Genomic DNA, 26765 nt, shown 5'->3' with positions numbered 1-26765 from the left:
TGTCCATTATATTCTTCAGGTTTTTTGGGCCCTGGGCAAGGCACACAGCTTTTTTTATTTATATTTTTTAAAAACACTTTTTATTGTTTTTAACTTATTGGCAAAAGGAACATTAATATTTTCATCCTTTTACAGGCAATGTATATTGGAACTATTTTTGCGTGACCTAATTTTTGTAGGTATGCTTGGCTTCATGTCAGCTTGAATTTGAAGAGAATGTGTAATAATATTCAAAGTTGATCCCAGAAAGACCCCCAAGTATATCTTTCCCAGGGCCCAAACAGTTTTTTAAGACAACACTAGCAACATTTAGGACCTGATTCTTGAACGTTAAGACTTTATGTCTGATTTTGGTTGTCCCAAAGAACTTTGCCAATGTAACCTTGAAACAATTCCAAACACAGGCTCTCATTACGAGCCTGGCATCCACATTACGACCGTGGTCAAAACGCCATGGTCGGACCGCTGGCACTGGCAGATTTGCTCTGGCCGATAACCTGGAGGTGCCGGGTGTCTGAACTCACCAGGGCAGCGCTGCTATCACTGTCACCAATGGTGTTGGGACAGTAAAGGCCCCCTGCATGGCTCTAGAGGGAATGCACCTCTGCCTCCTGGTAACCATAGCCAAATCTGTATTAGTTTGAATCCCACCTCAGCACACATGACAAACAGATTGTGACCCAGAGGAGGACTCTGTGTTCTGGAGTGCATGACCCTGGGCACTCTCCTTAATGAGAATGGCAACCACCAACTCACCAGACTGTAGAGGGCTGACAGTAGTGTCAGTGGTAAAACTGGAGCACCCGGATAGGCCTTTATACTTGTCTCTGGCAGGAAGACTCACTCATTGCCTTTTTTTTAAATAGGTCTTTCAGTCTGCAACAACCGTGCACTTTGCTCAATCCATGTGGAACATGGATGACACATATGTGAGTGTTACTTCTCCATGCAGAAGATGCGTGGAGTGTATAAGTTACAGGTGGATGTAGCAGCACAGCAATACATTTTTCCTTCCTACACTTAAGTGGTATCTAAAAAGGAAAGTTAAAAGAGCGCTAAGCAGCAACTTGAATTCTAGGGCCAATGTAGGACATTCCAGAGATCATTTGTGGTGGGTCATACTTTTTAAGTTTGGTGAAACAGCCTCACCTTCTTTTGTGCCCATCTTTTGGGTCTTCCCTGACATGGGACTCCAAAGTCCACCCTACCCTCCTGCTGACACTGAGTTTGGCTGGACCAGTCTGAGAGGAATAAGCAAAAGGGCATGAACTAAATAATCCAGTCTCAGAGATGTCTGCTAGAACACAAAGTCACTGTCTACAACTGTAAAATAGAAAGGGGCAGAAACTTCTAGGGAACCATGATTTCTCTATAGGAATCTGAGATCTTACACTACTGGTAATTAAGAAACTCATTGTGATCCAGGGTGGGTGTTTACACTGCCAACTCCACTTGCCTGATTTTGGCACCAGAAACTGAAGTGTTCAACCAGCCTTCCAGGATAGGCTGCCTAGACCATATAATGAAGGAGGAAACAAATCTACTTTTTAGGAGGGAAACTGAGTATACTCTTGCACAAAGAACACACTGCCCAGAAGAAAGGTGTGTGCAAAGGATTCGATGTAGAAACAACTGAAGCCACCCATTACAGTGACACAGGGAAGGACCTGTCAGAGACTGAGACCTGAAAGCCTTGAAGTGTCCCCACAGTGAAAATCAAAGCCTGACTGTCATGTCTTCAGAACTCAACTCGTGAGACTTTTGCACAGGCAACCAAGAGCCTAAAAGTATCAGCGTGCTAAACTCATCCCCCAGTCTCTACTGAAAAAACAGGATATGCAAAGAGGAGTGTGGCAAGGTAGGGGTGTCCCCCACTGTAGAAGGGGACTTCAACCAGGATTGTGTACTCTGCGGTGAAACATGAGGAGGATTCCCAGCATGTTTGGAGGTAAGTTTCTGATTGGGCCTTAGAAAGATTAGAGAAAGCAAGGTCCACTGGACTGTGAGCAATGCAACCCAGGTGCATCCTCCCTCTGCCCAAAATGTATCTAATTTAGCGTGTGCAAAGCCTATTGTTGCAGACAGTGACCATATTGAGCAAGCTAGTGCAGTGCAGTGCAATCCTTGCTTAGAGAGCCTTGCCCATATTGGGAGGAAAACTGGCCCTGACAACTATGGAACATCCGAAGGCACTGCCTGCTCTATGAGACAGAACAGATAGAAGATACTGTCCGAAAGACTGAAAATAGAAACCACTCACTTACTGAGGGTGCAAACCCTTGCTAACACTGCCAAAGGTCAATTCAACCTACCTGCAAACCCATCACAGCTGCTCAGTGGGTAAAAAAGACTATTTTGTAATTAATTACCACTGGCATAAGTCCTATGGGTGCAGCTTGGCTGTTTCCCAGAATCCCCAAAGTGTTATCTGACTGCAGTGACATAATATTAAGTCTTTATTTTATTTATCAACAACATTCTGTTGTGTGTGAATAGCAAAGTGCCTTCTCTTTTATAAGACAAAGCACTGGTTAGATATTGACTACTACTATTAACTACTATTTGATGGACTACTTGGTTTGACTTTGCTACCATGATGGTCAAGTGCTAAACGGATCTACCAGTTCTTCAGTTTTGGACTCATTAGTAAGATTAAGCACGCCTAACAAAATTAATAACAAAAAACAGTAACTCCTTACTGATATTGGACTCCTGAAAATGTTCAAACAAATGGCAAATTGGTAACCACAAAATTAAGAAAATAATTGTATTTCCTTCTAAACATGTATAGGCATTGTTGCACCACTCCCACCTGCAATTGTGGTACTCCACTCACATGCATGTGAAATCATGTTTCAGGAGATTTCCAGCAGTGATTGATCTGGTACTTGATTATTAAGGTAACTGAAATATGAGTGAAGTGACCTACAAAACCCCTGGATTGTGGGTATGGAGATTTGTATGTATTTTTAAGTATTTGGAGAATAAACTTCGCTAATGATCAAGAGATAGCTGCACAAGGGGAAGAGGCCAGAGTTACTCTTCTGAGTCATTTGCATTAAAGCTTATCATGCGAAGGTTTAGGGGCTCATTATGAGGCTGGTGGTTAGGAGACCACCAGTCTCGTGGCGACAGGCAAACTGCTTCACTCCATGGGGTTCGACCACCACATTACGACCCTGGTAGTTGGACTGCCAGGGGACCTCTATCCCCGCCAGGAACATGGTTCCAGATGGGCTGACGGCGGTCTGAGTTGTGGTCAGCCACAGCGGTGCTGAGTGCAGCGACGCTCTACTGATTACAATTCAACTTTCCACCAGCCTTTTCATGGCAGGGAACGTGCCATGAAAAGTCTGGTGGGAAGCCAGTGCAGGGGCCCCCCTGCCCAGCACCCTCGGAATGCACTGTCAGCTCTGCAGACAGTGCGTATTCCGAGGGTGTTAGTGTGCTACGGTATTGTTCTCTGCTCTCTTAAGGCAGCCGAGACCAATACTGTAGCACTGTTCCCGCCGGTCAGCCTGGCGGGAACATCATAATACAATGTTCCTGCCGGTCAGCCCAGCGGGAACATTGTATTATGATTGGCTGGAATGCAGCCAGCATGACGGCAGCGTCCTACCTGCAAGTTTGGAGGTTGGCTCGTTCGACCACCAAACTCACAATGAAGCTGTTAGTCTTCTCTAAATAGGTAGGGCTTTAGCTCATCCGTAAATGCCACATGGTTTAGGAATTGTGAATACATTGTACTACATCCACCATAATGCAGTGTGGGAGGACATTTGCAAGATGTGAGAGTGCAAATCACAAATTATATTTTCCTGGTCTCTAGTCAAGATCACCAACATTGCAATGAAACATAATCAGAACTGGTATAAATTTTTTGCAAAATGTATTTTGGTCTATGATTGGAAACAAAAACAATGCTTGTTTTCTCTCTGAACACATGAACAAACGTGCCAATTACTATAAGGGCTGTGCCCGACAACATTGATTCTGATAATACAAGATATGTGAACAAAAGCAATATTGGAAAGGTGTGTTTTGGAAAATCCCCCACCAGCAGGTCAAAAGATTTGGTGAACATTTAGAAAACTCGGTGCAAAATGCAGTGAAGGTTTGTTTTTACATATCAAATGTATTAGTATTAAAAAATGCAATAACTATTGACTATCTTTATAGCAAATGAGGCAACGAAGTAAAAACAAATAGATATAAACATACAACTGAATATTTATTTCATATCTACTTTTATTAGGAACTTTTTAACTACTTCATTTTCTGAGTCAACAAGGGCCTTATTCACAAACACAAACTTAAATTAAAGAGGGTAAATTTAAGTCTGCTTCTGTCTTAGCTATAATTTATTTAGAAGTCTTACCAAGTACATCTCAAATTTATGGGGCCAATTCACAGAGGCATTTATAGGTGCACGAATTCGTACTACAGGAGAAGTACTCCATGCACTCAGCACTGCCTTTGTGAATTGGCCCCTTTATCTACTTATTTTACAGCAGTAAGGGCCATATTTATACTTTTCGACGCACAACTGCGCCAGCGCCAAGTTAAGCTTAGAAGTTAACCAAACAGGGCAACTGGTCACAGCATCACTGGCTTGGTTCAATCAGATAGTACCGGACAAAGTTGTGAGGAGCAGCTTTGCATCTGTATGGCCGTAACTAACACCCTCTAGCCAGTTCTCTTCACCCATGGAATCCTCCACTCCAGCTCCATTTCCGAAGAAAAGATGGTAAGGCTGCCCTGACTACGGTGTCTTCTTCCATCCCCCAAATATCACCATAAAATGCACTCACACAAATTTTAATACACAAACATGTGCATGTAGAATCAAGACAGTACCATCTCCTTGCTTAAATGTAGCTAACTGGTTGCTATTAAAACAGCTGCAAGGCTGGGGAAAGTCACATATCTGCAACACCATATTCAACCCCAACGGATCGATTACACCTATTTTAAATGAGGGCTGGATTCCCACAATCATCTCACCTCCTCGACCTGGATGTTTCAGCTCCACCAAACATCCTTAAGCAGAGTTCCAGTATAGTATTGTTTAAAAAATGTCATGGGACACAAATATAGTGTTGAACATATTGTAAGTTAAAGAATTTTGTGGAGTAGAATATCACAGGTAAGAATAACGTTTTAGTAATGTTTTAATTTTGTTTAAAATATTTTAATGTATATTGTTCTTTTATGTGTATTTAGAATCATTTATTTTTTAATATTTTGCACATTTTTGTAATGTATATTCTATTTAGTAACATAATTTTTCAAATCTTAAAGGTTTTCTGGTGTTTTTAAAGATTTTTTTATTGCAGTACCCAGTGGTTAATCAGTAAATAAAAAGGTGCCGGTGCCCAAAGCCCTTCTCTTAAACACGCGGCTGCTGCAATTAAATGTGTGAACATGAAATACTGAGGCGGCGTAACCCTGAAGCCACCTCAGGCCTCTTCAATACATTTAAAGCCACTCCATGCCCCTTCAGCTCACTCTAGCAGCTTCCTACTTTCTCCCTTTGTGACGCTTTTTTGTTTTTCCCTTCCTCCATCTGTCCCATATGTGTCTTTTGCTCGCAATAAATGCTTGAGGCAGAAGAATAAGCCCCGGCCCTCAAAAATAAGTGCCGGTGCTCAGCACCGGAAGCAACAAGCAAAATTAAGCACTGGCAGTACCTTTTTATCTTTTTTCATGATATTGTGTGGTACACATTATCGGGATTAAGGATTTTGTAATTGTTTATTTATTTGAGACGTTTTAAAAAATGTTTATTAAGTTAAATGTAATGTCTATGATTATTTTTACCTTTCTTATTTTTGAGTAGTGTTTTCTACAATGTTTGTACTTTTGTTGAAAATAGTTGTATATGTTTCTAAAAAGTGTTTTTGACGTGTGTTTTAAAAAATATTTTATGATTTTTGGTTCTGATTTTTTTTATCTTATTTAATATTTTTGTATTTTGAGTTTTTGTCTGTTTTTAATATAGTTTCATTTTTTTAAATTGGAATGGTTTTACTACAGTTGTATTGTTCAAATTACATTAATGTCTCTAATGTGATTTAGGGCATCATTTCGAGTTCGGCGGATGGGAAGACCCATCCGCTGAACTTCCAACGGTGAGGTTGCCGCCTTACTGGCGACCTCCTCGCTGGACCTATTATGAGTTTCCCACTGGGCTGATGGCAGAAACAAAGGTTTCCGCCCTTCAGCATAGCAGTAAAGAGGTGGCAGCATTGTTACCGGCATGTAATCGAGCCGGCACAAATGCTGCCACCCTCAGGGGGCACCAGCACCCTTGCAGAGCATTACAGTGCACATTAAGAGTGTGCTGGGCATGGGGACTTCTGCACTGCACATGCCATGGGCCATGCAGGGGCCTCTCTGTGGCCCCCTGCACCTTTTTGCCGCCAGCATTTTCATAGCGGTGAAACTGCCATGAAAAGGCTAGTGGAGAACCAGGTTGTAAGCAGCAGGGTGGCACTGCGTGCAGCTCCACCCTGGCTGAGTGTGACCTTCACCCGGTGTCGGCCCGTTAGGATCACAGATCCCGGTGGAGACAGCAGTACCCTGGCGCTCTGACCGCCAGTGTCGTAATGTGGTGGTTGGACCGCCACAGCAGCGACAGTCCTGACCACCACCACGAGTCCGGTGGTCTAGTGACCGCCAGACTTGTTATAAAGCCCTTACGAGTGATAAAAGGAAACTGGTCCTAATATAGTTAAGCTAATTTCACTTAAGTCCAAAACTTTCCCCAAAGCAGCCAGGTTTGGAATGGGGACATTTTAGCTCCTAAAATTCCAACACTTTCCCAGGTGTGGCTAAGTTTGGAGTGGGAATAGTAATCTGAGATGAGATACCCAGCCTTCAATACTTTTCCCAGTGTGGCTAAGTTTGAAGTGGAAATATTTAACCGGACCTCCCAATAGTCCAACACTTTCTCCAATGTAGCGATGTTTGGTTTACAAATAGTAAAAATGACGTCCCCAAAGTTCAACTATTTCCCCAGTGCGGCTGTGTTTGGAGCTTGAAAAGTAAATCTAGCCTCCTCAAAGTCCAATACTTTATCCAATGTGGCTATGGTTGGAGTGGGAATCTGACCTCCCCAAAGTTCAACACTTACCTTAGAGTGACCAAAGTTAAAGTGGAAAGAGTGGGTATAGTGAAAGTGAGGTTTGTTAAGTGTAACCATTTTTGTTTCTTCATTCATATTTGTAAGAGTTAATACATGTTATGAAAATGTATTTTTCAGTTCATAATTTATACACTTTTTCGAGATATATATTTTATTTACAAGTATTTATGTGAAAGATTTCACACCATGTTTATTGTAACATTGTTTTCATCTATACAAAATCAACTCCTATTTTTAGTCAAACAGTATAACATTTTACAGTTTATTAGCAAATGTATTTTTGCTTGTTTTACAATACTTCATGACATTAAAATGATTTTTAAACTTTGTCTTTGTTTCTTACACATTTTTCGTATTAGAATATACTGCAAAAACAGTATTATTTTTTTAACAGCAAGCATATTTTAATATATATAATATATATATATATATACACATATATATATATATATATATATATAATTATCATTATATACAAGTATTTAATGACTAGAACATATTTTTACATTTTTGAATGTATAATAATGTTTTAAATGCATTTATTACACATATATATTTTTTACAATGTTTCCAAAGGGATGTTAGTCTTTCTTTATGACCATTTTTTGCCATTGTTCCTCTTTAATTTGGTAGTCTGCCTTATTCATTTTGGACTGTCCATGTTTCCAATTCCTGCTCCCTGGTTCAGACACGAATAATTTAAAGTTACTTTCTGGGGGGTTTCGTGTTGACGGGTGATTTAGAGTTAGACTAGTATTTCTTGGTTTATATGGTGAAACTATCGGGGTCATTATGAGTTTGGTGGTCCAACGCGGGACCACCAAACTCCTGGAAGAACGTCAACGCTATGGCGGTGAAGCCCACCCCACCCCCACCCCAGCCTATTACCTAGCATGGCTGATTGCAAGCCTCACTGCCATCATGCCATCGGGAACAATGTTCGCAGTGAGGACGGCAGGCCTTTGGTGGTCTCACTGCCAAAGTCGTTATTTGATGGGTGGACTGTCAAAGCTGCGACGGGCCGACTGCCACCATGAGTCTGGCGGTCTGAAGACCACCAGACTCATAAAGAGGCCCCATGTTATTTGTTAGTTTTTGTGTATTATTGGTTTACCTTTGCTTGTTAATATGTCATTTTTTTAGGTTGTCTTGATATTTCAGTATTTGGTAGCTTTGCTATGTTCAACATTCTTAGTTCCTGTTAGCTTTGTTCTTTTATGATGTTTCTAAAAACTGTGTAGCAGGGGGGCTTCTTCCAAATGTTACTTGAGAGTAATTGTGTCGCAATTCCACTGCATTATTTGTTTTTATCTCTTGGGGCATGGTGCTGTGTACACATTCCACTATGGAGTATGATAATTTGGTTGGCATCCGGGTCCAATATGGTGCATGCAACCAAACCAAGTATCTTCAAAGTAATCCATTAATGGGACTAGTTTAGTTTAATATTTTGGTAGTAGGAAGAATCCATTAGGATATTATGATTTGTTTACACTTCTTTTACAATGTGATCATGCATAGAGCTCTAATGCCTTTTGACTATGTTTGAGCTGGAAAAATTCCATATGCATACAGAAATATACGAACGTAGGCTAGAGCTATCAGCTTCTTTTATTTCATGTAGAAAGTATAGGTTATTGCATATTCCACAATCAGGATAGATTTGTGTAGGTGCCTCTATGTGCTCCTGTTACTACAGGTATATCCTCTGCAGATTAATAACAGCTTACCTTTCTGGGATTGGGTGTGATTTAATTTAAGGTATTTAATTTAATTTATTTACAAAGTGCAACACTCCTCCCCTCAGGGATTTCACAGCACTACAACGCCTGCTACCTTGAAGTCATTATCCACATATTTATAAGGACAATAACCAAGTCTTCAATCTCTTCCCCAACCTGGCATGTTCGGAAGTCAGATGAAGATCAACAGGTAACAAGTTCCAATAAACGGCTGCCAAATGGCGCAGAGCTTGTGCAGGCCTATAAAAAAACACTCGGCTATGTAAGCTGGCTGGTCTAATGTCATATAGTTCTTGTTCTACATGACATAACAGCTTAAATTTAGCTCTTTTATGAAATGGCAACCAGTGAAGTGAATTTAAACCTAAAGAAGCTGAGCTGTTTCGGGCACTGTTACAAGTGAGTCTGGCTGCTGCATTTTGGATAGACTGTAGACGAGTAAACGAAAAATCTGGTATTCCCAAATATAAGGCATTGTCATAATCCAGCCTACTCATGATCAGTGCCTGGATGACTGTTCTTCTATTCCACTAGAATCCAACGAAAGAGTGTACTTAAAAGTCTGAGCAACCCAAAGCATTTGCCGCAGGTAGCATTAACCTGATCCTGCATGGAGAGGAAGTTGTCTATCAAGAATCTCTCTCCTTGGTTCTGGTGTGATGCCCAGGACTGTCGGCCACCATAAATCATCCCAGATGCTATGAGTTCCACCAAAAAGTAAGATCTCCATCTTTTCCGCACTTAGCTTTAAACAATGCGCTTGCATCCAAGTAGCTACCTCTGACAGACATCCAGTGATGTTCTCTCGGGTCTCCCCATGTCTCTGCCCTCTGGAAATGATAAGCTGAGTATCGTCAGCATAAGAGCAGATCTTGAAGCCCCAAGCTATGACAATACTAGCCAAAAAGGAGACATAAACATTAAAAAAGCATATGCCTAAGCAAGGAGCCTGCTGTACCCTGCAATTGTATAAATGGGGGGTGGATCCAATAGTAGTCATGTCAACTGTCTGAGTTCTTAATTCAAGAAAGATCCAACCTATTGTTAGGCTTTTGCATACAGCCAAGTTTCATGTAATCTCTTTATCAATAAACTGTGAGAAACCATGCTGAAGGCCATGGATCAGAACTGAAGCTTTCCGCTGGTCCACTACTAATCTAATGAATTGAATTGAATTCATTATTTGTAAAGCACCACTATCACTCCCAAGGGAGTATCCTGGTGCTATTACAGTGCCAAAAAAGATAAGGCAGCATAAAAGAGAGACCTCTATAGCTTTATGAGAAGAGGGGAAAGACAGATGGAACCAATTTACAGAATATAAGAATAGCAAAAGACATCTGAGATCCCAAAAACCCAGGACTTGAGGCATTTCCTAAATGGAGCTTCGGACTTCATAAGCCTCAGTTGACTTGGGAGGGAGTTCCACATTTTAGCACCTAGAGCCGTAAAAGCTTTGCCTCCTTTGGTTTTTAGTCTGAAGTGAAAGGGTATCACTAGATTGGCTTGTGACTATCTTAGAGGCCTGTTGGTAAGGTAGTGTTTGAACCTGGCAGAGAGAAATTTAGGGCCAATCCCTCTGTAGGTTCTGAACGTGAATAAAATAATTTTGAAGAGTACTCTTTTGGCTAGGCAGCCAGTGAAGGGATATTAAGGCAGCTGAAGCCGAAGTTCTCTTGGGCAGCTTAAGGACTGCCCTTGCTGCAGCATTTTGCTCAGTCTGGAATCTGTGGAGTACTTGTTTTGAGGAGCCCGCAAACAGACTATTACAATAATCTAGCCTGGAGGTGATTAGGGTATATGCTACTGATTTTCTGGCTGTCATTGGTAGGGGTTCAAAAAATGTAGTTAAATATTTTATTAAGTTAAAACATATCCCTGCAGTTGCCAGGGCATGCAGGAGAAACAACAGCTGAGAGTCAAATCTGTCTCCCAGATTTTCAGACCACATCTACTGTTGAGGGAGGGATATCATCTGGCCACCGGATTGAAGGGGCAAAATCAGAAGCTTTGCCAAATGGCATTATCTCAGTTTTTCCTTTGTTACATTTCAAATGATTGGCCTGCATCCATCTAATAACAGCACCTGAGACTCAAAGGTTGAGTAAATCTTTTCTATTTTGTAGTCAAGGAATCTAGCCAACTCTTTGCAATGCTCAGCCGAGGCATCAATTGCCTGATTTAAACTTCTGGGGTGAGCCAGTTCCTTTACAATTTGAAATAATTCATTAGAGGATGCACTGTTTTCTTCCAATCTCTTTACAAAATAATCTTTCTTTGCCTTCCTGGGCAATTTATGACAATTTTTTAGCACAGCTCTATACACGAGGTGGTCTTTAATGCACTTTGAATACCCTCATTTGTGGTCTAGCACTTTACAATTCTTCTTTTCTACCCTAAGTTTGTTGAAATAGCAATTCTCCAAAGCGGAAAGTCTAGACGAATTACTTTACTTGGAAGGGGCATATCCTTCAAGATCCTGATGGCTAAGTTAAAATCTTCTAAGTATATTTCTAAAGACATGCCTTAACCAAGCACAGGGATCCAAAATAACCTTTAAAGGTCTCAGACTAACTTTCCTCCAGGCTCTCTTCGGGCTGGGGTAGATCCAGAGGTTTTCTGCCTATCTGCTGGCAATGTAAGTGAAACATTAATTAAATAATGACCCAACCAATGTAGAGGGTTGATATCATGGATCCTAATCATGTCAATATTGGAAAATAACAGTTCTAAAGTATTCCCTGCCTTATGGGTTGGGCCTTTTATTCATTGCAATAGTTGTCGAATCTACATCTCATTTTACAACCTTTTACATAGAGAGTCTTCTGAAAATTCAAAATGCAATTTAAAATCACCAGTTACTAAAAAATAGTCCAAAGGGGACAGCCAGGCTAGTAAATTGGATGACAGCTGAGACTTATATCCAGGTGGCCTATAAAGAATAGTACCATCCAGTAGCAATAAGGTATTTTGGGACAGCTGGAAGGCTTGGGGTACTGCGTTCTGCTTTGCAAAGGTAAGAATCCTTAAAAATAATTGTGATACCTCCTTTTTGCCATCTCTATCACATTTTAAGATCCCGTAGCCAACTGGCACCGCTGTAGAGACCTCAGGCACATGAAACTACTGAACCACATTTCAGAAATAAAAACTAAGGCCAGATTAGGAGTTGTACGATTGAACCGCAACAACTCCAATATGGCAGAGCGAGGCAGCTGTCATGCCTTACCAGCATGTAATACAATGTTTTCACCGGGCTGACCAGTGGAAACCGTTGTATTATGATGTTCCTGACAGTCAGCTTGGGGGAAACAATGAGGATGCATTGGCCTCAGCTCCCTTAGGTGATGGCTGGAATGCTTGAATTAATCTCAGCCATTGGCAATCTCCTGGGCCGCATTCCAATCCATTGTTTTTCACACACCTTGCCACCTCAATTTGGACCAAGCCTTGACCCTGCTCCTCAAAAGAACATTACAGCCCAAACTGCCAAGCCAAGATGCACCTCAATCCATCATTTTTCACCCATTGGAATGGAATGCAGCCGGAGCCATTGCCAGTGGCTAAGACCAATTCAAACATTCCATCCATTACCTAGTTGTTTTTAGATTTGATGCCCTAAGTATGCCGGGTATGCCCACACATGGGTCACGGGCTCACAGTGCCTCTGGCACCAAGCTATACATGGCTGAAGAGCCCTAACTAGGGAAAAACTGGTCCTAGGTTGCTTGTGTTCCAGTTCAGGTAGGACCTTAGCTGGCAGTTCAGGCTGGCCTGTTCCCATGAGGAGCAGCATCAAGACTGGTTTACATATGGCTAGATCCAACTGAGGTGAATTGGTGGGCAAACAAATTATGTATTCGGGATGCAACACAGGTGATTGCCAGTAACTGAGATTATTTTAAGCATTCCATCCATCACCTTATTGTTTTTGGAGTTTAATTATAAGCCTGTCCTTGTAGCCAAAAATCCACAAAAGCTATTTTCACTGTAGAAAGGCTGGTTGGGCTACATCATTCCTTTAATAAAGTTATTTTTGGCTAGAAGACAGCTGTAAAAGTAATTAAACAAAGTTTTTTAGTTGGCAATAGAAATCCAATTTAATGATGATCAGATTTGTGATAGATTTTCAGGAAAAATATGCTTTTAAAAAGTTACCTTTTACCTGCCTAAAGCCTCTGGAGACTCTTTTAAATGTGTTTTCCCACTTTTGCCAGCTACTAAGCATGCATTTCAAAAAAGTATGAAAACTGCTCTTACAGCAAAAAACAAAGGCCTGGGTGTGGTATGTGTTTTTGTTCCCTTGACAGGATGAACAATGGGGTTGTACCCAGGAACTGGATTACTTTCAGCAAGGCCTCACCTGTCACAGATAAATGGTAGCTGACTCCAGGGCAGGGACCATCCTTTGTCCCACCAGCCAGGCAGGCTCCAACCACAGCAGGGCCTCTTTGTGAGCTTACAGTATCAAACTATGCTGGAGCATCAAATCCTGCTTTATAGGTCTGCTGGACTTTGCAGAAAAACACTGGGGGCACACCTGAAAGTCAGAGTAACAGAATGCCATAACAATTCCTGTGTACCCTCTGTCTGGTTGCTGGAAACTCCTGCTTTGTTCTACTAGACTTCGGTCTCTGGGCTTATTGGGGATACAGTGACTACCTCAAACAGGATGTTGGTGTTAGATGTGGGAGGACACCATGATTAACATAGTGTACTCCCCATATACATCCCCAGATTCACAGTCCACGTTTAGTGTGGCTGAAGATTCACACCTTTTTGAAAATGACCTAAGAGGGTAAAGTGGACCCCCGTTAGATTTACCCCATTGGTTAGGGCATGTCTAGGAGTCATTCGCACCCACTAGCTTATGCCAGGCATAAATGTGGTATTTCTGTGCATCATCTTGGAAAATCTCCTGGACCAGAGGGAAAACAGAAGACTGGACCCCTCTCTGTGACCTCAGAGGAGCCCTGGTGGACTGGATTTGCTCTGTCTTTTACAAAGGACAAAGAGGTGGTCTCCAAGAATCATTAGGCTGACCACCTGTTAAATCAACAGGTACACAACAAGCTACAAGAGGCCTTTTCCAGCAACTATCAAGTTGACCAATGAAAACTGAACCTGAACTGTACTCCACTGTTTGGCCTCTATCTGACACCCTGTTAGTCTCTATTTGCTCTCCCTGAGGTCCCGGGAGCTTAAGTAGTGAACTCCTGTGGTGGATTCAAACTTAAAGGACTAAAGTCAGAAGGTATAATCGTTGACCAGGACGAACTTAGATGGTGTATCCAACGGGCACTCCATTGCAGTCAGCGTGAAATTGCACCTAGGTCCCAGTCTACCATGACCACTGACTATTATTGGTACTTTGTGTTTCTTGGCGCTATTCCTACCTAACATTTTAAAATTCATATCAGCAGTTGCCTTTACTGAATGTTTGTCAAGATATTTAGGCCCGTATTTATACTTTTTTTGCGACGCATTTGCGTCGTTTTTTGACGCAAAAACGGCGCAAACTTGCAAAATGCCATTGTATTTTGTAGGTTTGCGCCGTTTTGCGCCAAAAAGCGGCGCAAATGCGGCACAAAAAAAAGTATAAATACGGGCCTTATTGTTTTGCATTTCGACTTTAGTACTGGTTAGGTACTGCATAAATAAGTTAGACATTGCCTGTAAGTTAATCTTGCCTGCTTTGTGCAATAGTTACCAGGGGGTTAAGCATAGGTTTATATAGTGACCTTGAGGGTTCACCCTGAAAAGTCTTGTGATTGATCCTTAGGGTGAGAAGTCACCTACCACAAATAATACTACAGTTGCTTACTGTAAGTGTTTTAATGTTTGTTTAAACATTTTACCTTTATGTCTACACATTTTACTTACATTTAGATGGTTTCTCAACATTTGTTCTTCTGTACGCTTATTTTGTCGCAGAGCCATTTGCTTCTTCTTTTGGTGAAAGATGATGTTTCTAAATCTGTTGAAAGAAAGCATTATATTCATTATGTTGTTTTTTGTCACTATGTTGTATTATGTTTGTTAGTTTCATTTTTAATATGTCATTTTTTAAATATTTTACATTTTTTTATAGCATTCATTTAATACTTTGGTGATTGACTTTCTTGGGCTGGTTAATTTTAAGTAGTTCTGGCTTGGTTATCATTTAATTTTTCTTGCTTTTCTTGTCTTTTACTCTAGATTTTTTTTGTGAAACTATAAATAAATTGCACCGTTTTAGTTCTTTGTTATAATTATTTTACATTTGAATAAAAGTCGCACAAAGCTTTCATTGTTTTAATTTGGCTTACATTGTTTTTTTAAATTTAGTAGTGTTTTGTAATGTAGGTGACAGAGGATGTCAATAAATACTTCAACAAAAAAGGTGGAATGATTTCAAATGTTAATAGATGACATTGGCAGGTGACGGTGAATTATGCCTATTAAGCACTAATTCATAGTGCAGTTATTTATCTCAAATAAGGCAATTTATGTGTGTATGATGTAGGAGTCTACCTGTGGGCTGATGATATGGGAGATACCAACGTAATGTCATTGTATTGTTAATGAAGTAATGTATTAGGATCATTACTGAGCTTATAATATTGGGCTATTGCTGAGGGGACAATGGATTAGAAATAAGCAAATTACATAGGAATTAAAAACCATGTAATGATTTTCCACAGTTAAATACTTTTTGATAGTCTGATTATTAATAAACCAATGACATTGAGGCCTACAAATGATTTGATATTTAATCATTAGTGAATTGATTAGACATGGGATATTTTTGAGTTAGTAATTAGAGAATTACCATGTTGAGATATACAATGTGTGTGCTTTGTAAAATTGGGAGCTTGTATTTAAAAAAAGATAGCATCAACAACCCTTTACTTCAATGGTAAACTGCAGATAAAAGATGTCCAGGGCCAGAGGTTGACAGCACAGAGAGGAGCCAATTCTGCATTCACTGTTCATTGTCCCTTAATTTGGAACGATGGGAGCCCCACACTCTGTCCTCTTCAGCAGTGTCTGTGCCTATCACTCTGAGGTCCCAAAATACTGATAGGCTGATTGCTGCTAAAGCTGCTACAGCTCCTCCTGAACCCCAAACTCTCCCTTCTCCCACTTCTCATGCAAAGGGAGGAGTTGTTGTCATACACTTCAGGATTTCCTAGTGCAGAATGTTATACCCACACAATGTCCTCTACCAGTAAAGCTGGCCTGCAGAGGACTGGACAAGATTAACATCGCTTTTTTAAAGTCAGTTCAATTTGTGAATCTTTGCTTGCATTCAACTGGGTGAATATTCATGAAATTGTCCATCAATGGAGGGGAAGACTAAATCTCGCCCATCAATAATAGTAATATGAGGGTTATGAATGGGCTAATTGCATGGCCTGTTCATGACGTGAAGATTTAGGACTGTTATGTATGTAGGTTGTTAATTAGCTCGCAATGTGAGTTGGTAGAGATGACACTTGGAAGGAGTTTACACTACCAGTTTTATCCAGTCATCTTTTTTTTAAATTTCTACAGCACTCCTCTATTCTCTGCTATTCCAGATGGTTCCTAATCTAAGATACCAAGCAGATACCAATTACGACACACAGCGTGAAACCTCAACAGGGCCCTCCTCTAATGTGTTATTAATGATGCACCCTTCCTTAACCTCTTAATCTGATGACATGGCCTGCTGGCAGGCATTCACAATTATAATCCAGTAGATCCCTTTAAAGTTGACTTCTTTCCACCTCTGCTATGTGCATGAGGTCACACGAACATGTACAGTATGTAACTGTATCATTCACAACACATGACCAACCCTATATTCCCTTCCTCCTTCTTCTTTCCTGTCTGGAGACAATCCACATTTATTCTTAGCCAGGTATCATCTCTGAAATAGAGCCAGCAAAACCAGCCCTGCAACATATGCCTGTGGTGGTTCACTTGCTCACCTGCCACAAACTTAGAAGGTGTAATGGACGTACAATACAGCAAGAAACAAAGCTTTATTGGGTTGGACCACAGTGGACTGTTGCTACTGCTTTTCCACTCAAGTCTGGCACTAAGCCTGAAGTTCCAGCAGTGTCCTTGCTGCCTGCTGCCTGGAAGTGCTGTCCTTGAGAGGACCCCTGGCCAGCTCAAGAGGCAAAAGGAGTTACCCAGAAACAACAGCAGAAGCCCCCAGAGAGCCCTCACCAGAGACAGTGAAGAATGGCCACAACAATGACAAATTGCATTTGATATGCCCTTAGGGCTGACAGATCTGCCAGGTTAATTGTCTCCCCTGCATGACTGAGTGGCATTTCTGTTTAAACATTGACCTTTCCCTTACTCTAGTATCTTTGAGCTTTCAGTCAGCATAAAGGGCTGGTGCCTGACCTCTGTGCGGTCCTCATCAATAGGCAACACTCTCTCCTGTCCCTAACAGCCACCAGACCCCGATGGCAGACTCTCCTGGGGATGGCCTACTCCCTGAAAGGCTGGACATCACTCCTGTTCGAGCATGACAGGGCCCTCATAGAATCCTGGTTGAAATTCCTGTACTTTTAAATCCTACAAGACTGGTACTGGACCCCTGGATACTTCATAGGGCAAACCTTCTACCCCATGATCTCTGCTGGCCATATAATGCCACACGCTGTGACCTGCTTCACATCTTGGGGGCCTGCAAAGTTAGTATACCCTACTGGACACTCGTCTGGGACTACTTAAGGCATTACACTGCTCTCCAGATCACTCCTTCGCCCCATCTTGCCCTCCCTCACAATTTCCCAGACCTGCCCAAGACTTCACATGATCATAGGTGGCTACTCCCCTCACTCACCATGGCCAAACTCTGTGTCCTCCACCACTGACAACAACCCACTCTCCCCTCACTCACCGAATAGTTACTCAAAATGTATTGCATACCAGGCTATGAGAAACTCACACATAAGGTAAACAATCAATCACACATCATTAAAGCCATCAGGGGCCCATTCTTGACAGGCGACCAGCATTTCTTGACAAACACCCTAGTTTGGTGTACTGCCAAATGTGCTGTGTCATGGACTAGAGCATAGGGCTGCACTGACTTGACCAAGATCTTCTGATGCTGGTTGAGACACACACCACTGTGAGCGCTTGGATGCCTTTACTCTTTACCTTACCATTCCCCCATAATCCAAGCACACCCTTTCCTGATGTGTTCCCTTTTCGCTTATAGGAAGGGTACAATTGTGGTGGCGGGGATCCTCTGTGCAGGTTGGTGGGCCTGATCATCCTATATCTACAGTGGCCTGGGCTGTGATATCTTGTTTGGTTGTGATCTGATATAGGTTTTCCCGTAAAGTTGCCCACTCCCTGCCATTCTGGAGGCACTCTTGATTCTCTCTGTGGCCCAGTATTTTATTGGTAAAATTCCAATAAACAAATGTTTCCAAAAAAGAAAAAAAACACTGACCTCTCATTTCATCATTCCCAGTACCCACTTCTCTTTGTGTAGCCTGGTTAGAGCCTTGATCCTTCCATCAGCTTAGGGTCTGGTAGCTGGAAAAGGATGTCTAAGCCACAAAGGGGGCCCCCATAAATTGCCAGGCTATGAGAGGTCCATGGGTAACCCATTTTGCCCTGGACCCTGAACTCATGGTCTCAGAATTTGATGTCCAGTGAGATCCACTGTGTGACCATTGGCCCACTCAAACTATGATTAAAGTAAATTTGTATATTGGAGTTGGACCCAGTCCATCGCGAACATCATCAAGAAGGATAATGGACCCGGTGTAGCTACAACATCAAGCCTCGGAGTTCTCCTTTGCCAACTTCTAAGAGTTTCGAAAAACTAAATTTTAATGGTCGCACAGGGAAACCTATATTACTGTGACTAGCAGATAATGTGATATCAGTCACTGTGGCCTACGGTCAACAATGACGCCATTCGTAACACACCAGATAGTCCTAGCACCATTGAAGAATCATAACATATTTACTGTGTCTAACTGGAGCTAGTATAACTGGACACTTATCCAGCATTGACTGACTTTGAAATGGCTTTATTCAGATTTTTACTAATTTCTCAAAATAATAATTTAGTATGTTTTAGACTTTGTGGAGGTATTCTGTATTCATTCCACTTGGTTTAACATTTCACTTTGAAACCTGTGTCATTTCTCTATATTTCTTCTGGGGAACTGTCATAAACATCAAAGTTAATGGCTTTCAGCAAACTAGACAGATCCAGAGCTTTCAATGATGATAACGTCTTAAGGGGTAATATGGGTCCATTGTTTAGTATAGGAGGACTTTTGCCACTATTAAGCAGAAAAGCTGGATTTGTTTCATAGAAAGCCTTAGTTCTAAGCAATTTCCTTAAATATCTCTTGAATGGTTGGGATGACAAACCAGAGTCTATGACAATTTTAATTAGGTTTACTGTACAAAATGTAATAGTCTTTATGAGCATGTCGTTTGTTTTTAAGAACTAACCTTGGATGTATTACATGTGTAAAATTGTCTAATACTGTTCCTTGCTCTAGTTTCAGGTCAACTGCATTAGCTAGGAATTGACAACTAACCAAGCTACTCAGGAAAGTCAAAGATACTTTTAATGCCTAACTTTCGGTTTCAGAGCGAGTACTCAGCCTCCTGGTCAGCTGAGAACACTTGAAGTCTCACATTTGATACCACTGAGGGCCCATTACATCTTCGGGATATGGGAAAAAGCCTGACAAAATCAGTCAATGAGTCAATGTCCTTAAACTATTAATAAGTTAATGATAAAAGTTCTAAAACTAAAAATGTCAAGATGATTCATAGAGGGGTTTATGAGCTGATTAAATGGCATAAGATCATTAATGAACTGTTTACTTACGGCATCATTCCACGCTTGGTGATGGACCCCAAGTCCTGCCATGGTGGAGAACGTCCTGCATTCTGCTACCCTGGCGGATGACCACCCACTATATTTAGAGCCCTTCACCTACATAGTGGATATTTCTGTGGCTTTCACTGTAGCTTTGCTAAGTGGCCACTATTTTTCATGACACTGTTCAGAAACTGTTTTCTTTTCAGAAAATAAACTCCCAAAACAGGAGTTTGTTTTTCAAAAACTAAATAAATGTCTCTGACACCCAGGTCGTTTTCACCAAGTGTATGGAGGTCATTTTATGTTTTTTCCTGTCCATGACTGACAGTTTTTTCCTTGCAGTCCCAAGCAGGAGTAGAAATGTACACCAGGGGTGGATGTTCTAAGATATGTAGGCCAAAGGGCTAATGTCTGTGGTGCTGTCAGTCTAGGATGTCCACCAGCAGTGCTAGAGGAGGCTTTGCTGGCAGAAACATGGTGGTTTACCTGACTGTAAATAGAGTGGGTGGACTGACAGTTTGAAGGACAAGGTACTCCAGCACATAATTGGCAGATTACCATGTTCTCCAACTCTACATCAGATCATTAGGGGCATATTTACAAGCCCCTTACATCTCCTTGCGCCAAATTATAATCATTTTTTTACGCTAATGTGGCATAGGGGAGGTATTTTCATTGCACCATATTTACAAAGTGGCGCAATGCAAGCATTTGTAACCACTTACGTCACATTATGTCTGCACCAGGCATAATGTATGCAAGAGGGGCGTTCCCCCGTCAGGAGGTCCAGAAAAATGGCACAGAGATATCTACAAGATTTCAATGTGCTATTTTTAGCTTCGTTGTGAACATTTTTTGATGCTATTGGCCTAATAAATGCCATGGGGCACCGCATTGTGAATACGGCGCATCCATAGTGTTGTTAGGAGGCTCAATGGGGTGCACAAAAAGTGCTGCATCATCTATGATGCACCTCTTTCTTGTAAATATGCCCCATTGCGTCTATTGCTGAATTTATTGTTTATGTCTGTTCATAAACTAATGCTTACCTTGAACAGATGAAATAGTTCTAATGATAAGCCAGTGATATACAGTTATTAATGACCTCATGATATGCGGTTGATTTGTGAACTATTAAGCAGTAGAGCTAATAATTTGATTATTGTATAAAGCTATTGATGAATTGATACACAGGCATTATTTGTGATATGTTTATTTCGGAATCTTAAAGAGCTGATTGTATGCGGCTACTGTTAAGCTGATACTAAGCTATTGATGAGCTGGCAATATGTGACTATTGTGGAGATGATGATGCGGACTTTTAAAGAGTTGGTGCTATTGAGAAATTTAAGAGTTCACAATGTGAGGCTATGTATGAGCTGCTGATATTGAATGATAAATGAGCCTGCACTATGTGTTCTAAAAAGATGATTTTATTTAGCTTTTAGCATGTAAATAATATGAACAAGTTGTATCTGTGTTCTTAGTGGTGTTTAAAAAGGGGCCTTAAAATGGGGTAGTTGTGAATGAGTATGAGCTGATGATATGGCTCATAAAGTAAAAGCAATGGTCTTTTGAAACTATTGAAAGCCTAACCTGGACAGCTAATGTACTATTCAATTGGACTACCAATTGACAGTTAACAGGGAGATAATAACAATCTGATGCTACTGGACTATTAATGTGCCAATGATAAGGGACTGTTAATGAGAGAGCTCTCAGGGTTACTGATCAGGGTATGCCATGTGGCCTTTCATGAGCTGATACCCTGGTGAATTGAATAACCTCATTATATCACTGTCTATAAAGAAGGGGTATTAATTAGATGAATATTTTAGAGATATTGACAAGATGGTGACATGGGACAATTTAATGGGGTGAGGATATAAGATTAATGTTTTGGTTACAGTTATCTATTAAGGGTCTGATTAAATAGATCACATTGAAAGCCTGCATGTAAGTCAAGTGATCACATCTAACACGTGATGTGATCTACCAATCACAAGGTCTAATCCGATCAGGCCCAACTCTGCTATCCACATTTCCGAGGATGATTAATCGCATACCATTGATTTTACATAATAGCAGTATGTGCTTTGAAGTGCTTAAATTCTTTAAACTGTAATATGAAGTAATTTACAAAAAGGGAGTTATTATATCAACAATAAAAAACGAATATTAATGGGCTGTTACTAAGATGATCGTGTTAGGGCTTCTAACTGCTTGACAATTTGGAAGGTACTAGAAGTCCGATGAAACGTGGGCTATTAGAGAGCTGATTGTATAGGCAACATGTGCTAAGGATACCGGGCTATTAACAAACTGATGATATGGTGCTGGAGTGCACTGATGCAATTTAGTAATTAGTAAGATGATGATATATAAATTATCCATAAATAGATCATCATCCCATTGGCAGCAGATATTTTATTATTAACTCTAACACAGCAATATTCTTGTCAACGATATTTAGGACATGATTTTTATGTCTGGTGATATTGTGACAATGCGGTTCTAGTACAAAACTTATTATTGAGATGCTGATATGAGCTGAAAACATGTGGCTAATTTCTAATTGCAGGAGATATAATAAATAGAAGGTCGTGTTAAGCTATGAAAGAGCCTATCACATGTTTTTGTCAATTACATAGTGATATAGGAGTAGTTAGTAAGCCTGGCTGAACTGAAGTTACACCTGCTTAATTTGCGTAATTTGAGATATATGGCAAATAAACTTGTTATGCGAAATTCCCAAAATCACAGCACAGTGCCACTTTGGGTAATTACATGCATTCCGGGTAAAAACAATATTGCAAATGTGCAATTTGTGGTAAAAACAACCTTAGTGCGAAGGCAATCGACTGTTGTTCGCAGAGCTTTTGTGGTTTAGCATTTTGCGTAATTAGTGTAATTTTACATAATTTTGCTGTCTTTTTGTTTATCTATTCAACAAAATGTCTGGCTATCGGCTATTTGAGTGTATGCTTGTGTTTACTTGAGGAACTATTTTATGTTTAAAAAGTACTGGCAATCATGACACATTCCATACAAAATACTTCTCCCCCATGCTGCCAGGCTGCCAGGCTGCTGCTTCCTTTCTGCATGCCCAGCAGCTGTGCTTTAATATTCCTTCCCAGGCAGACCGCCCTCTCCTCCCGACTCCACACACACACATAACCCCCCAAGCCCAGAAACATTACCGTTTTTTAACAGTAGTTAGTCAGCAGTCAATGTGATCTACAAATAAGGCCAATGTAGTTTGGCATTACTTTAATATTTACCTAAATATTTAGCTTAATATTTTACTATTTATTCAGCTATTAATTCTATATAACATCTTCGTTTTTAGGAACCCCTTAAAGAATAAATAAAAATCTCATGCGAGTGCTACTCATGGACAAACTTCTTTACAAATAAGAAAGATGTTTTTGGATGAGGCACCACAGTATGTTTTTCAGTACTTACTAGTAAAGAACAAAAAGTGACAATGAAAGGCACAAGTGCATATCAAACAAAGGGCCTAATTACGAGTGTGGCGGTCCAGCTGCCACTTACGAGGTTCAGCCCCGGCAACCTACCACCTTCTCGGCCGGGATTGGAGATCTGTACGGGTTGACAGTGGTGCAGGTTGGAATCAGCCAGGGAGACGCTAAACACAGCGCCGCCCTGCTGGTTACAACCCGGTTTCACCGCCATGAAAAGGCTGGTGGAGAACAGGTGCAGGGGGCTACAGTCAGTGCCTGGCTGATCAGTGCTTGGCTCCTGAACACAAGCACATCTCCACATCTAAATCACCCATAGCTTAACTGCTTCAGGCCCATGCGGTGTTGTTGGCATGCATCAGCAGGGGCCAGAAGGTGAAGAGAGGGCAAGGAAGGTGGCTAATAGGCGTTAAAAACATGCCTACTGTATGATAATGAATGGGCGCCTTTAAACGGGCAAGTCTGACAGAGAAACGAGCGCGCAGGGACACAGACAAGGCCGTAGAAAAGTGAGAGGGGTGATGGACAAAGCTGTGTGCACCCCTATGAAGACCTGGACCTGAAATCAGCCCGCCCATGCCAAAAGCCGGTCCTGTCTAGTCTGTGGGGAAGCCGATTTACAATGCCACTGTGATAGACTCCGGAAGCAAGGAGGCAATAGCTGTGGAAGTTCCTGTCAAATGTTGGGGTGCATGAGTGGGGTACGCCTGCATACTCAGTAGAGGAGCTTTACCATGCGGACCGCAAGCTACCATTAGCCGTATGATCAGAATATACCACACAAATCTCCTCAACAAGCGCTCAACCCAAAGTGCTATATTACCAGAAGATGCCGGGCGTCCTGTGCATCGAATATCTCTGGTCCAAGTGAGGGAGGTCTTACGTCTGGAGCTGAGACAGAGGCGGAAACACGAGGAGGGTCGTCATTGCCTGCAGTGATATTGTGAGCAGACATGTGTAAGCCTAACGGCGTCCTTGAAACGAAAACGTGAGACGCAGTTCATTAAACAATACCATCCCCTCCTCTTTGAGAAGTTATAAACAAGTCTGTTGCACCTCGACAGCACACGTCTACTGTTTAAAGGCATTTTTTCCATGCTCCCCCCCCACCCCCCCTTCCTCTAGTGACAGTCTCTGCGCAGAAGACAGCCATCTCTCTTAAGAACGACATCCTTGTGAAGATACCTTACACCACTTCCATAGTGGGATATTCAAATCAACCTTTCTTACAAATAGATTTCTCACACGCTTTCCCTCTCCTCGCATTAAAAGAGAGCTTAAAATCACTTTTCACCCCTCGGACACACTTTTCAGTTCTCTTCTAAAGGACGCCTCTGTCCAGGCTCACTTTTCATTTCTTATTAAAGAAAGATCCATAGACTAATTTCCCCTCTCTTTTAAAGAAAGATACCAGTCTCACCTTTCAACCCCCTTATCAAGAAAGGACTCAGAATCAATTTTAATATATTCTATATAGAATAAAAAAGGTCTCTCAGACTCTCTTTCCAGACTCTACACACAATACCCCCCACCCAACCCCCTTAAGATCGTTCGGAATTGTAACCGCACATAAAAATAGAACTTATAGAGGCATCTCTCGCACTCGGTGTACGCCTCTCGCAGCATCGCGCTCTCAGGCACTGGGCTGCATAAAACACACCCTCTTCCCCTTTTTCGGTGAAGAAAACCCTCACCTCTTACGATGTGCCGGCCGTGTTCTCTCCGTGGTCGGCGCCGCTCAGGCTGGGAAGCGCTCCTGCCGCGAGAAGCGCCCACCCCCGGGCCTCAGCGAGGGGCAGCTCTGCTCCGGCTGCGGGGTCGCTCGCGTCTGACGCGTGCCGCTCTGTGGGGCTGAGGGGAGGCTGGCAGCACAGAGCGCGCGGAGGAGGGGCCTCCCCATTAGCTCTCTTGAGACGGAGGCAGGGAGCCTGACCCGGCGCTGCCCACCCAGGCGCATCACTCTACAGCCACAGAGCCATGAAAGGTCCGGCCACCAAAAAAAACAAAGTGTACATTAACAAATTGATTTTCGAGAATTGTAACAATAAGTGCGAAGGAAATGTTGGCGAGTGGTTCATTTGTAGTAGGATACTCTGTGCAACTAACATAGGCCCTCATTCTGACCTTGGCGGGCGGCGGAGGCCGCCCGCCAAAGTCCCGCCGTCAGGTTACCGTTCCGCGGTCGAAAGACCGCGGCGGTAATTCTGACTTTCCCGCTGGGCTGGCGGGCGGTCTCCTTCAGACCGCCAGCCAGCCCAGCGGGAAAGAGGCTTCCACGATGAAGCCGGCTCGGAATCGAGCCGGCGGAGTGGAAGCTGTGCGACGGGTGCAGTTGCACCCGTCGCGTATTTCACTGTCTGCGCAGCAGACAGTGAAATACATTTAGGGGCCCTCTTACGGGGGCCCCTGCAATGCCCATGCCAGTGGCATGGGCACTGCAGGGGCCCCCAGGGGCCCCGCGACCCCCCCTACCGCCATCCGGATCTTGGCGGTCCGACCGCCGGGATCTGGATGGCGGTAGGGGGGGTCAGAATCCCCGCGGCGGTGCAGCAAGCTGCGCCGCCGCGGAGGATTCAATGGGGCCGCGGTACACTGGCGGGACCCCGCCAGTGGTGCCGGTCCGACCGCGGCTTTACCGCCGCGGTCGGAATCCCCATTGAAGCACCGCCGGCTTGTCGGCGGTGCTCCCGCGGTCCTCCGCCCTGGCGGTCAAAGACCGCCAGGGTCAGAATGAGGGCCATAGTGTTATCGAGAGTAACCTCAAAAGTAATGCGAGCTGAATTCGCTGCAGGTAGGGCATTTTAAAGGCAGGCACAGAAACAAATATGTACGGTGCGTGGCGGGTAAAGTAAAAGCCACCCAAGTTGACACAAAAACACCCCACATGGCGTTATGAGTCTGCCCTTGAAGAATTAGCCTGTCGCCATTTAAGTAAGTCCAGGCCGGGGACCTATTACTGAGATAAAGTTGTATATAAAATAATAATACGGGGGGGGTCTCTCTCCCGGTGTCGGTGAGCAGCCAGCTCCACGTGCCCTGGTGTCTGCTGTAATAGCTTAATGCTCGTGAAAAAGGGACCAAGGATTGGCCCGTTTCAATTCCGCGCCACTGCTCGCCGTCCAATCAGAGCACCGTCTGGAGGGATCCAGATGTTCAAGCAGATTTCTTTTTGTTCTCAACAGATGTTTTCACGGCGTGGTTTTTAGCTTGGGACGCCAATGATCCTCTATGGATTACTCACACATGTACAGTATCACTGCCAGGAAAGCTACTAATTGGGGAGCAGCTCCCCCCCCCCTCCCCCCCGAAAGGCAAACTCTTCTCTATGAAGGCGGTGCAGAGTGTGGGGGCAGTGCCCCGTCCGTGCGCACCTGCACAGTTCTTACAATAATGTCCCGTAAAAGTCCACTCGCTGCCCAGATGTAAATTTTTTCTCAATATGTACCTGGAACCTCCGTCCTCGCTATGTCGTGATGCTCACAATGTGCACAGGTGATTTGTTGCCCATTTTTCTGATCTTGTGCATACAGTTCTGGGACGCCTGGGCA

The 26765-nt window shown here is 42.5% G+C and overlaps 1 protein-coding gene across 2 annotated transcripts in view; it reads right to left on the bottom strand.

Moving 5' to 3' along the window:
- Positions 1-25034, bottom strand: part of LOC138302076 (claudin-16-like) — a 323258-nt gene extending 298224 nt beyond the window's left edge. Inside the window, exons 1-3 of one of the 2 annotated variants that reach the window (XM_069242462.1) lie at positions 24912-25034; positions 24041-24191; positions 14773-14866 (exon numbers count right to left, since the gene is read on the bottom strand). In XM_069242462.1, the coding sequence (XP_069098563.1) occupies positions 14773-14829 (57 nt within the window). In that variant the 5' untranslated portion in view covers positions 14830-14866; positions 24041-24191; positions 24912-25034. The remainder of the gene's footprint in view (positions 1-14772; positions 14867-24040; positions 24192-24911) is intronic. The other variant, XM_069242464.1, reaches the window with a different exon arrangement.
- Positions 25035-26765: the final 1731 nt, after the last annotated feature.

This window comes from Pleurodeles waltl, chromosome 6 (genome assembly GCF_031143425.1).
Source record: "Pleurodeles waltl isolate 20211129_DDA chromosome 6, aPleWal1.hap1.20221129, whole genome shotgun sequence".
Classification (NCBI taxonomy): Eukaryota; Metazoa; Chordata; class Amphibia; order Caudata; family Salamandridae; genus Pleurodeles; species Pleurodeles waltl.
This window is presented reverse-complemented; position numbering and strand designations above follow the sequence as displayed.